This window comes from Phasianus colchicus, chromosome 6 (assembly GCF_987193195.1).
Source record: "Phasianus colchicus chromosome 6, bPhaCol1.hap1.1, whole genome shotgun sequence".
NCBI classification, from domain to species: domain Eukaryota; kingdom Metazoa; phylum Chordata; class Aves; order Galliformes; family Phasianidae; genus Phasianus; species Phasianus colchicus.
The window spans coordinates 52983310-52995941 of NC_143441.1; the positions used below are offsets into that span (position 1 = coordinate 52983310).

The 12632-nt window shown below is 54.2% G+C and overlaps 1 protein-coding gene across 10 annotated transcripts in view; it reads right to left on the reverse strand.

Moving 5' to 3' along the window:
• MAP4 (microtubule associated protein 4) overlaps positions 1–12632 on the reverse strand; it is a 120060-nt gene that overhangs the window by 62172 nt on the left and 45256 nt on the right. For all 10 annotated transcript variants that reach the window (XM_031608287.2, XM_031608288.2, XM_031608289.2 and 7 more), the window contains one exon: positions 11743–11808. In XM_031608287.2, coding sequence (XP_031464147.2) covers positions 11743–11808 — 66 coding nt within the window. The remainder of the gene's footprint in view (positions 1–11742; positions 11809–12632) is intronic.

A 12632-nucleotide genomic window follows, 5' to 3' on the forward strand; every position in this document is an offset into this window, starting at 1 on the left:
CCAGGCTGGATGTGGCTCTGGGCAGCCTGGGCTGCTGGTTGGTGACCTGCACACAGCAGGGGGTTGGAACTGGATGAGCACTGTGGGCCTTTGCAACCCAGGCCATTCTAGGATTTTATGACTCCATGACTTGGTGCACTCACACTGTGGACATGAGCTGTGTCCCAGATGAGTGCAGGACGTGTCATGGTGGTCACACACAGCAGCTCCCCATGGAGCAGGGCCTGTGCCTGCAGGCGGACTGCAAGCAGATCTCACCTGAGCTGACTTCAGAAGGGCTGATCTCCATCAATGAGATTCCATGCTCCATCTTTTTAACGAGTCATCCTGGCCTCCCCTGCCCTGCACCCCTCCCTCTCAGCAGTATTTGCCTAAAAATGTCCTTTCAGATCACAGAGTTTGGTCACTGCTTTGTCTCTAAGCTGTGTGCCATAGCTGTGGCTGGGGCCATAGCAGCACGGCGCTGCTGAGGTGATGCTGCATCTGAGCAGGGAGAGGTGCCAGCACAACACCACAACACGACAAGAACCCTATTTTATAACCAACATCAATAATGAAGAGGTTCCCTCCATGACAAAGCAGAAGCATCTCCTCAGACCTCACCATCCCTGCCATCCCAGACGCACTGTGCTAACCTGAGCAGCCGGATCAGCCCGTACTGCAGGCAGCAATGAGCTGCCTGTTCTCTGCTGTCCCAGCAGCTTTGCCCTTTCTGCCCCGATGCACAACTCCATCCTATAGCCACACGTCTTGTGCTGGCACTGGGAGATGTTAAACACAAACTGCTGTGCAACTGGGGCACAGAACGCGGCGGCCCATCAAGAGCGCAGCCACCTCCAGCCCCTCTGCTCTGCCAAGGCCCATTAAGGCCACGCACTGCACAGCCCCCAGCAGCGGTGATCCCTGCTGGCTCCCAACACCCTGTGCTGCTCTGTGGCCAACCTGTGCCCACTGCAGCACCCCACAGCTCATCACCCAGCTTCACCACCAGCTACCGGGCACTGCATGGAATCCCAGAGGTTGGAAACATCACTGAAAGCACCACGTTCAACCATCAGCCCATCTCAACTCACAGAATCACAGAACCACTCAGGCTGGAGAAGAGCTCTGAGATCCCAAGCACAACCCCACCGTCCCCATTGTGCTCACTGTCCCCCAGTGCCACATCCCCACGCTCAGGAAAACCCCAGGATGGTGAACCCCCCTCTGTGGGCAGCTGTGCCAGTGCCCAAATGCTCTTTGGAGAAGAAACTGTTCCCAATATCCACCCTGATTTCCCTCTGGACACCAAAGCTGGCCAAGAGCCACCGAACACTGTAAGTTACAATCTGCACAGAAAGGACTCCTGCAGAATCAAGTGCCATCATTTAATCCTATGGCTGCCTCTGAGGAAAGCACCAATCCTCTTAGATGCAGGAGCTGCTACAGCCCGGCACATGGGAGCAGCAGAAGGCAGCAAGGCCAGCAGGATCCTTCAGCATCTCAGGAAGAAAGATGAACCTGCAAGGCATGGAAAAGCTCATGCCAAAGCCATGCAAAGGACGCCCAGCTCCTAACCAGTCCTCTCCACTAAGCAGCTTACTGGGCCCATCCCATGGTTACCCCAGCTGCAGTAAGCACCACTGAAACGCTGCAATAACAGATGCAGCACAGCATTGCATCAAAGTACACAACACAGTCAGCCTTACCCGACCTTCAGGGCTGGGACTGGGATGGGAGAAGGTTATGGAGCTCCGGGCTGGCAGTGAGCTGCATGGGAGCTGGGATGGGGGAGGTCTTGGTATCCACTTCCTGAACTGCCCCAAAGTAGGATAAAATCCCACTCTATCGGGTATTGCGAACATGAAAAGAGATCAGAAGAGAACTGGCACAGGTTGTGCAGTGAGGCTGTGGATGCCCCCTCCCTGGAAGCACTCAAGGCCAGGCTGCATGGGGCTGTGAGCAGCCCGCTCTGCTGGGAGGTGTCCCTGCCCATAGCAGGGGTTGGAACTACATGATTTAAAGGTCCCTTCCAACCCCAACCATTCAATGATGGAGCCCAGGACACCACTGATATTCCAAGCTACAAGAGCACACTGCTGGCTCACGTTCAGTTTTTCATCCACCAGAACCCCCAGGTCCTTCTCCACAGGGCTGCTCTCATGTTCTTCTCCCAGTCTGTACTCATATCTGGGATTACCCTGACCCAAGTGCAGCACCTTGCACTTTGCTACGTTGAACCTCACTAGGTTCACATGGGCCCACCTTCTGAGTTTGTTGAGGTCCCTCTGGATGGCATCCCTTCATTCTTATGTGTCAACCACATCACTGAGCTTGGTGTCATCAGCAGACTTGCTGAGGGTGCACTCAATCCCATCATCAGTGCCACCAATGAAGATGTTGAAGCACACTGGTCCCATGACAGACCCCTGTGGGACACTGCCCATCACTGCCTCCACCTGGACACAATGCCACTCAACACAACCCTCTGTCTACAGCCTTCCAACTCCTTATCCACCAAACAGCCCAGCCTTCAGAACCTTATCTCCCCAAGTTAGAGATAAGGCTGTGATAGGGACCATACCAAAGGCCCTGCACAAGTCCAGGTAGATAACATCAGTCGCCTTCCCTTTATACACCGATGCCATCACTCCATCATAGAAGGCCACCACTGGGTCAGGCACAACCTTCTCTTGGTGAAGCCACGCTGGCTGTCTGGGATCACGTCCTCATCCCTCGTGTGCCTTAACACATCTTCCCAGGCGCAGAGGTGATGCCCTGTAGTTCCCCGGGTCCTCCTTCCTCCCTATCTTGTGAGTGGGAGTGATGTTTTCCATTTTTCCAGTCCCTGGGGACTTTGCCCGACAGCCACAACTTTTCAAATATGATGGACAGCAGCATGATGACATTAGACGTAGCAAAAAGGTGGTCATGTTTTAGACTAAGCTCCATTTGGATGCGTATTTCACTGCATTGCGTTGTTTCCTTTGGCAAGCCTTGCAAGCATGAACTTCATATGAACTCCACTTATTTAAAAGGTCGCTGCCAAAAAATGTACCATGAACTATTGGAATAAGCAAGAAAAGAAAGGGGATGTCAGCCCAGGCATGAGGGAGGAAAAAGGAGAGTACCTCTTTTGGATGCAGAAATGTCCCAGAGATGGTAATGACAGGAAAACTGGGCAATGTGAGCATGGGTTAAGAGCATGACCTCCCATGGGTGACAGAACAGAATGGACGGAGGTCCTGCTTGTCTCTCCTACACCAGGGAGGGTCAGGCTGAGACAATTCCTCCTCCCAAGAGCAGTCAGTGCTGGCACAGCTGCCCAGGGAAGTGTTGTTGTGCTGGGGGTGGTGCAGAACTGTGAGGACGTGGCAATGGGGAACATAAGCAGTGGGCATGGTGGGGGTGGGCTCCAACCTCAATAGTTCTGCGAGCTTATTTTGCACTCAAAAAGACATGGTGCACTTTTGAATCAAAGCTTAAAAGCAGAATGGGACAAGCAGAAGAGGAAGGCTGATAGGAGAGCACTGAGGAAGGAGGCATGGTGATGGTCCATCCCACACCCACAGCCAGCAGCGGGCACAGCCCTGCCAGCTCCCACAGCCCTGCCTGCATCCCCCCTGCCCTCCATCCCCTCCTCCCCCTTCCAGCCCCACAGCCCAGGGCTGCAGCCCCACTGCTGGGAAGCAGCACGGCCGCGCGTCCCTGCAATCACAGAGCTCGTTACACAACGGCTTAAGCTGATTGGATACAAGCAGCAAACAAGACTACAGCCCAGGAAGAAAATCTCCCTGAGTGTGTCATTTAAACAGGGAAAGAGCCACTCCATTTGTGTCAGAGGAGAGCAAATGCTGGAATGTGAGCGGCACCGCAGGTCTGACCATGCATGGACAGCCCTGGGCAGGGGGCAGGGGCTGCTCTGCACCCAAACCACGCTGTGCACAGCCCACAGCCCCAGCACTGCCGTGGGACACAGCCTGCAGCCCACAGCCCACACTCCTGTGCAGGGCAGAAGAGACAAAACACAAAATTTGCAGCAAGAGCAACTTGCTGTGATTACTTTTTCTTATCCGGCAATTCATTAAAAAAGAGAGCTTGCATGGCAGCACCAAGACCATGCATTGCATTTCAATTTCCAGGAGGTTTCAGAAAGAGCACAGTTTGCAGAACGTGTACAGGAAGGCACCTGGAATGGGAAGCAGTGTCAGTTTTTCTCCGGAAGCAGACAGGAGATGTGCAGCAGTGTTAATGCACTGTGGGATGAAGCAAAGGCAGCAGCAGCAGCACCGCTCTGCCCTGCAGCAGAAGTCATCGTTTGTTTCACACAGACCCAAAGCAGCCATTAAAACACGCCCCTGTGCAACAAGAAGCCCTCTGCAGAGCTGCTGGTGCTCACAGAGTTGGGGCAGGAGCCGCCCCTTCCCGGGGCTGGGCAGCAGGGGCTGAGTGCTCCCCCCATGCAGTTATGCCTGCATCCCGTGCTGCCCATCACAGCCCTCTGCTGACGGATCGGGGCTCCGTGCAGGTTGAATTTTGTAAGGAAAAGGAATACAAAAGATGTCTGCTAACAGCAGGCTGAGCGGGAGCCAGCAGAGCGCCCAGGGGCCGAGGAGGCCGGCAGCATCCCGGCCGTGTGAGCAGCAGCGCCGGCAGCAGAGCAGGAGGTGACCGTCCCTCTGCGTGGCAGTGCTGGGGCTGCGTGCTGTGCTCAGGGCTGGGACCCCATGGGGGCCTGCAGTGTGTGCAGAGAGGGCGGCGGGGCGCGGGGGGCTGCAGCACCGCGCTGGGGGAGCGGCTGGGGGCGTGGGGTGGGTCAGCGTGGAGCAGCGGGGGCTCGGGGCTGACCTCATTGCTCCCTATAACTCCTGCAAGGAGGTGGTGGTGAGGAGGGGTTGGCCTCTGCTCCTGGGTGAGTGATGGGATGAGAGGGAGCGGCCTCACGCTGCAGCAGCAGAGGTCAGGTTGGGCGTCAGGGACGATTCCCACTCCCAAAGAGCAGCCGGGTGCTGGCACAGCTGCCCAGGGGGTGGGGGGGGTCTCTGTGCCTGGAGATGCTGAGGAGCTGTGGGATGTGGGCAGTGGGCACGGTGGGGTGAGCTGGTGTTGGGTGTGGTGATCTTAAAGGTCTTTTCCAACCTGAATGGTTAGAATCATAGAACCATAGAATGGCCTGGGTTGCAAAGGACCACAATGCTCATCTAGTTTCAACCCCCTGCTATGTGCAGGGTTGCCAACCAGCAGACCAGGCTGTCCATGATTCTATGGTTCTATGGTAGGAACTGTACTGAACTTACAGCTCCAAAGAAACACAACATGAAAGGAATCTCGATGGGACGGCTACAGCAGAACTTGCACACAGAGGACTGCCCTGCTGCAGAACTCAGGAGTGCAGTCACTCCTGGGCCCATCAGTGCTATGGTACCAGTGCACACCCACCTGACCCCAAAGGGGCACCACGCCATCCCTGCTTCCTCACACTGAAAGCTTCCATCTGCAAGAGGAGCTCCGTGCTGGCAGCAGCCCCTGCCTGCTGAGGAACCCTTCCTCTATTTCAGCTCCCAGCATCAGGGCTCTGCAAAGAACTGCTCCCACCTCATCCGAACCCCACGCAGCCCTCCGAGGTGCACACGAAGGGAGAGTTCAGAGGGGAACAGTCACTGCAATTCCCAACCTCCTAACCAGGAGGAAGCAAAAAACTGTGTGCACCACCACCTGAGGCACCCATGTGGGCTTTGCACCAAGCGCAGCCATGGAGCAGAGCAGGAGGGGCTCAGGGCTGCAGTGCAATGCAACCCCCTCAGTTCAAAGCTTCAAAGCCCAGCAGCAACAAAACACGATGCAGAACCCTGCTCTGGAGCACCACAGAGCACAGCTCTGCACTTCCTGCACTTGCCCTGCAGCAGCTGGGCAGAGGTGGCCCTTCTGGGTGCACGGCTCTGTCCCCACAGCAGCAGGACGTCCCCTGGCTTTGCCCCTCACCAATGAGACACCACCCCTGTGCTCCATCTCAGCCCTACAAACAACCACCCCAAAATCCAAAGCCACACACAGTCATTGCAACGCTCAGGGATCTCATTACGTGTGGATGAGATCCCCAAGCAGTGCCATATCTCCACGAGCCCTGCAGGAGCTCAGGACCCCCAGCACGAGCTGAGCACCTACAGCACCACCACGAGCACCGGCTGCTACCAAGAGCTGCTCCATGTGTGCTGCTGCTCCCTGCAGCAAGGAAGCAGCCCCACCTCTCCTGTCAATGCTGTGAGAACTGATTTTCCTTCCTTCTATTTTTGCATCCCCTTCAAAGCGCCCAACCACGTGGCTCCCTGAAAGCATTTCAGCCCTGATGCGCTGTGATGGACGTGTTTGCAAACTCCCATCAGACAGCACAGCTCTGCATGCTGCTCTGAGCCCTTACCTCTGCAAACTCTCAGCCACGAGAGCAGGGATGCACAGCAGCACCAAGGAGGTTCTGACCACAGTACAACGCAGGAGGTTCATTTCAGGTGTTTATTGCAGTGGTTTATTCAGCAGTGATACACAGCTTCACATGGTACACAGCACTGGCAGCAGTGAGGAAAACCAGAGGTGACACCAGATAGGCTTTTAAGCACGGAAAGGTGAGAATATATCCTGCAAACACATCATTACCCCTGAAACCTGGACAAAATCAGGGAGAGCAGAGCTGAAACTGTGACACATTTGGTCGCTACTCGGTGAAAAAAAGGACAAACCAAGACTCCAAGACCCCCAGGCACCCATTTACAGTGCAGAGCTGTTGGCAAAGCGTGAGGCTCCTGGCAGCACCTGGAGCACTGACACTGAGTGCTGAGCAGGGACAGCCCACCTGCAGCACATGGGCAGGGCATGGTGGCACACAGGGCCACAGGAGGGGGTCAGGGCTGAGGAAATAAGCAGCTCCTCCTCCAGCCATGGCTACACATGGGTTTGGAAACTTAGCGAAAACAAGGATGGAAACCTGGGGAAAACAGTGGCAGTGTGATGGAATGCATTGCTTGTGACACAGTGACTGCACCCTGAGTGCCCTGGCTTCATTGGCAGCCACAGGAGCACAGAATCTCCCGTTGGAAGGGACCCATGGGTGCTGCTGGGGGCACTGTGTGACCCCACGGGTCTCCAGGGAGCAGCATCTGCACAACGCCTGCATTTGGCTAAAGTAAGGCATTGTGGGGGCACTGCGTGTGGGTACCCTGACAGCTCTGCTGCTCAGCCTGAAAATCCCTCATGCTGCTCCTGGGTCACCGGGGCCACTTAAGGCAAAAGGTGAACGGACGGCTCGAGGCACCAAGCTCAGCAAACAGGTACAGGAGATCTTCAATAAACAAATACACAAAGCTCTGCTTTTGGCAACAGGAAAAGAGGAGAGCACCTCCTGCCAAGAGCAGGGCCCCCAAGTGCTCTCCTCGCCCCATCTGCACCATCAGGGCAGAGCTGCCGCTGGGCAAGTGCATGGCGCAGCCCCAGGGAACCAGGCCTGGTGGCACAGCACCCACTGCATGGGGTGGGGAGCACCAGGGGCTGAGATGGTCCCAAATAATGAAGATGGGGTGGGCCTCTGCTTGAGGGAGAGCTTCGGAGGGCAGCTGGAGGCGGTGGGAGCAGCGGTGCTCACCGAGGCGTGCTGCTCCTGCACCGAGCCGCCGCGTGGCTGCTGCTGTAATGCAGCTGATAGTGGGGCACTGGGGGGGTCTAACTGACAGCTACTCTCTTCCCAAAGCAGCTGCTACCTTTTTTTGGCAAAAGTCTTACAATACGAGCTTCTGGAGAATCATATTCTGCGTCTCAGAGTGGATTTTGGCTCAGACAAATCCTGTGCTTTCAGCAGATGCTGTGGGCAAAGCAATGCTAACCATACAACACCCCCACCCCAAACAACCCACGCGTGGGTCTGCCAGAACCCCGGCTGAGTTCGTCTCATCCAAAGCAGCGCAAAACCTCCCAGCCTTCTCCATCCCCAGCTGCTGGCAATGCCCACAGCCCACCCCTCACAGCCCAGAGGAACGTGGCCATTCCTAACCCCGCTCCTCAGGTCTCCATGATAAACGCTGTGACGTGGAAACACTCGGTTTTAAGACGACGTCATTAGAGATAAGAAGCTCACTGGGAAGGTGTCAGAGCAGCAAGGGGAAAGGTGAGTGGGGCTGCACTGCTCGAGAAGCGGCGAGTGGAGGGAGGGAGCAGTGCTGCAGTCACAGGGCACTCATCCACCAGGACAGCACCTTCCAGTGCCATCCCCAACCTTCTGCTGCTAAACATCCGTGACAACAGCGCTGAGCTGCAAGTTAAGAGTGGTTCAACCGAAAGCGGAGCCGCAGTGGTGATGTGAACACAGCAGGAGGGCCGAAACAGTGAGCAAGCACAGTGCACAGCTGTGCTTACAGAAAGAAAGGAAGGTCTCAGTAAGCACTGCAGAGCAGAGGGAGGAGGAGGAGGGCTGATCGGCCGCGGCGCTGCCGCCCTTGGCTTCTTCTATATGCAAAGTCCGAGGTGTAAAGCAAGAGCTCTGCAAAATGCTGAAGATTTTAGAAGAGCAATGGCAGGTAGAAAAGGACACTGGTCTTGTAACAGTGGCAGCCCCAGTGTTAGGAGACAGTCTAGGCTTCTAGGAGGAGAAAATAGAAGAGGGGAAAAGGAGGAGGAGAGGGAAAAGGGATGGGGAAAGGGGCAAAAAAGCGCAAGTCATTAGTAAACATGAACATTCAGGTAGCACACTGCACAACAAGCAACATTTCATCTCGTGCAGCCAGGACATTTGCCAAAAGCCAGATCAGATATGGCACAGTTTGCTTCTCCAGGTGTCTGTGAATGCAGCCCAGCCACGCTAGGGCACAGCGCCGCAAAGATCAGCCATGGTCAGACACCATCAGTGGCACATCAGTGGCACATTGCTGCCAGGAGCAGCAGCTCAGGATGATGCTTACAAGCACAATTTGCACTGAAATCAGTGACAAAGCATTTCTGTGGCCCGACCTGAGAGAAAGACATGGGCCAGCCAAGAAGGGAGAGCGGGCACAGCCAGTGCAAGTCACTGCTCCCAGCAGGATCGCAGACAGCACCGCGCAATGAGCGCTGCTCCCACTCAGCCCTCTGATCACCCCTGATGGATTTCTTTCCATAAATTGGCCTTTCAATTTTTTTTTTTAACTATTTAATATAATTCCTTTGAACTTTGGGCAAATATCCCACATCAGGAGTTGCAAACATAGCACTCTTCAAAGATCCCTTTTGTTTCTGTTTCAGAGCTGCTGTTAGTTTCACTGGGCACTGTGAACTTGTGCAGCCAGCAGTCAGGCACTGCAGCACTCACTGTGCCTCCCCACTCCCACACCATCCCACGTGCAGCAGGCATGCATGGCTGCTCCCCCAGCACTGCAGCAACTGCTGCTCCATTTACCCTTATAAGGAAATAGCAATGACTGCTTCCAGCTGCTGTGCTGGGGGCCCAACTCACAGCTCCGCTCAGTAGCTCTTATGTTCTCCAGACCAGAGCAAAAGACGCACAGAGTGAAGAAACAATGTGCCAAGATGGAGCTCCCCAAAGAGCTGTCACTCTGCAGTGAGGCACTGGAACAGGTTGCCCAAGGAGGCTGTGGATGCCCCATCCCTGCAGGCATCCAAGGCCAGGCTGGATGTGGCTCTGGGCAGCCTGGGCTGCTGGTTGGCGACCTGCACACAGCAGGGGGTTGGAACCAGGTGAGCATCGTGGGCCTTTGCAATCCAGGCCATTCTATGATTCTATGATTCTCACCTCCGTGGCACACAAGTATTACTTTCAGAAATACTGACTTATGCACATCCCTACATCCATCACATAAATGCATCATGGTTACAATGAGAGCAATCCTGCAGTCAGGCTGTCCCCACCACATTCTGCTGGGATTTGGGGCAGTGAGCAGCGAGACATGGACAAGTCAACACCTTCATTTATTGGATAGGTGAGAAGAGCAGCAACGCTTCCTATGCTCTAGGACTGGGGAGATAAGCAGACACCTGTATTCCCTTTCTGTGTTTCCCAGTGCTTCCCTTAAGTCTGTTTGGGAATCCAACGTGAGCACAGCACGCTGCTGAGCGCTCCCTGCAGCTCTGGGCACAGCCTTCTCCCAGCAGAAAGCTGCACACCACGAGCATCACCCTGCTCAGAGCTGCTCCTGTCCCAGCCCCACGGCATCACACAGGGATCACTGCAGCTTCAAGAGACAGCACAGGGAACAGAGCAGCCGAACACAAGAGAGCCCACAGTGCTGCCTGGACACAGAGCACAGACAGCAGCATTCGCTGTCAGTGGAGCCCGCTGACATCCACCACCGCCCTGGGACAACCTCCCTGTGCTTCTGCATGGCTTCAGCTGCTCTTCAGCTCTACGGGAGTGAAAGTCTCCATTACCTGCCTTATAAGCAGCATTCATCCTTTGCTCTCAGATGTAGGAACATTGGTTTTTCTGCTATTTCATAAGGAAGAGCGTGGCGGGGAAAGAAACAGGGGAACAGCTCCGTTGTACAGACCTTGTGTTGTTCCAACAATGAACCTCATTAACTCGATGCCTGCCTCTGACACGCTGCCTCTGCTGCTTTGATGTCACTTTGTGACAGCCTTTACCAGGAAAAACAATCCAGCTCTGCCCCAGAAAGACGGGTGATACGAATAAACTGAAGGGCTGCAGACACACAAAGGTATCTTTGATCACAGCTGTTCACACTGAGTGCACAAGGAGTTAAACCTCCAGAACACTCATATTGAAAACGTAACAAGAATTCTTTTAAACCACAAATTCAGGAGTTCTGTAAAAATTCCCAACGCATTTCAATAGCCATACTTGCCATGTCCTACACCTGATTCTGTTATTTATGTGTTAAAAAGACAGAAGTGCTCCTTGGGCAGTTCAGGAGCATCCTTACTGCTGTGACCAGCAGGACGACACAAGTCATGGCAGTCAAGGCTGACTCCATCACAAAGAAGTGCCCTACTGGCTCTGTATGCAGCCCTGGAGTGCTGTGCTGCTCATCCTGAAGAGTTTGGCTGGAATTGGGTTGGAAATCTCACTGACAGAAGGGAGCAAAAGAGGGAACTGCTGCTTGTCACTAAAGGCAGCTCTTGAAAGACAACTAACTTCAGCATGTGACATGCTGATAGAGAGATGAATTATGTTCCAGGCTCCTTGTCAGTCTGGAATATTGGTCCACTTATCACAAGTTTCCTATGAAATAAACTATCCTTGTGCTGCTTGGGAGCTCAGCTCTGACAGCACACAGCCAAGGCCAGCACTAGGACAGAGTTACAGCAAGGCAGCCATGGAAGCACCCAAGAGAAGCTGCAGAACAAACAGCAGTTCTTAGTACTTCCATGAGTACTGAGCAGTAGGGGAAGGAAAGAAACATTCCCACCCGTCCCACTGGGAACAGATGCCATATTTTTCTGCTATGTTATGGTTAGGAGAGAGCTCTGCTAAGAATATCTGTGTTTCCTGGAAAGCCATTTGGGCAGCGGTGCCCTGGATGCCACCTTCCCACACTGAGTGTGGATAACACACAGAGCCCTCAGAGCACAGCTTCACGCATGGAAGCAAAATCCAACTCCAAACACAAGTTTTTGAGGTATTTGAAACAAAGGAGTTCATCTAAAAAAGACAAAATAAAACCAACCCTCTGCGGAGAAATACTTGACAAAGATGAGTGTGTTTGCTCACAGCGAGCTCTGACTGCTCCAAGGGCAAATGAAGACAACAGATTCTGTGCTGGCACTTACCTGGGCGGTGGTCTTCCATCCCATGGTCACCATTTTCTATTACAGTTGGCCCAGTGGCTGAAGGATCTGCAACAAAGCACAGGCAGCGTTAGTACGGCATGACCTCAATCCAAAAGGAGGGCAATGCCAACGTTATGAAACACAGAAGGACTTTTCCCCAGAATTATTTGGAAAAGAATTAAGGCACCCACACGGTACGGAGTCTGCGCCATGTGAAACCCCAAAAGAAGAGCCATGCAGTCATGGAGGAGCCCACAATGGAGACCCATGGCACAGTGACCACTGAGAGCCACTGGGACGGTCAGAGGGCTGGAGCAGCTCTCCTATGAGGAAAGGTTGAGGGAACTGGGATGGTTTAGCTTGGAGAAGAGAAGGTTGCAGGGAGACCTCATTGTGGCCTTCAGTACTTGAAGGGAGCAGATAAACAGGAGGGGAATGGCTGTTTGTGAGGGTGGATGGTGAGAGGACAAGGGGGAATGGCTTTAAAGTGAGACAGGGGAGGTTTAGGTTGGATATGAGGAGGAAGTTTTTCAGCCAGCGGGTGGTGAGGCACTGGAACAGGTTGCCCAAGGAGGCTGTGGATGCCCCATCCCTGCAGGCATTCAAGGCCAGGCTGGATGTGGCTCTGGGCAGCCTGGGCTGCTGGTTGGTGACCTGCACACAGCAGGGGGTTGGAAATGGATGAGCACTGTGCTCCTTTGCAACCCAGGTCATTCTATGATTCTATGACCACTCACAGCACCAACCCAGGGCCAGCACCAGGCACCACGACCACAGGAGATATTCAGTGACACCTCTGGATTTCTATTCCTAGCCCAACAACACAGACCTCTTGTGCTACACTGCACAGAAGTGCTTGTTGCAAAGAGAAGGCTGCTTCAGTCAGTAGC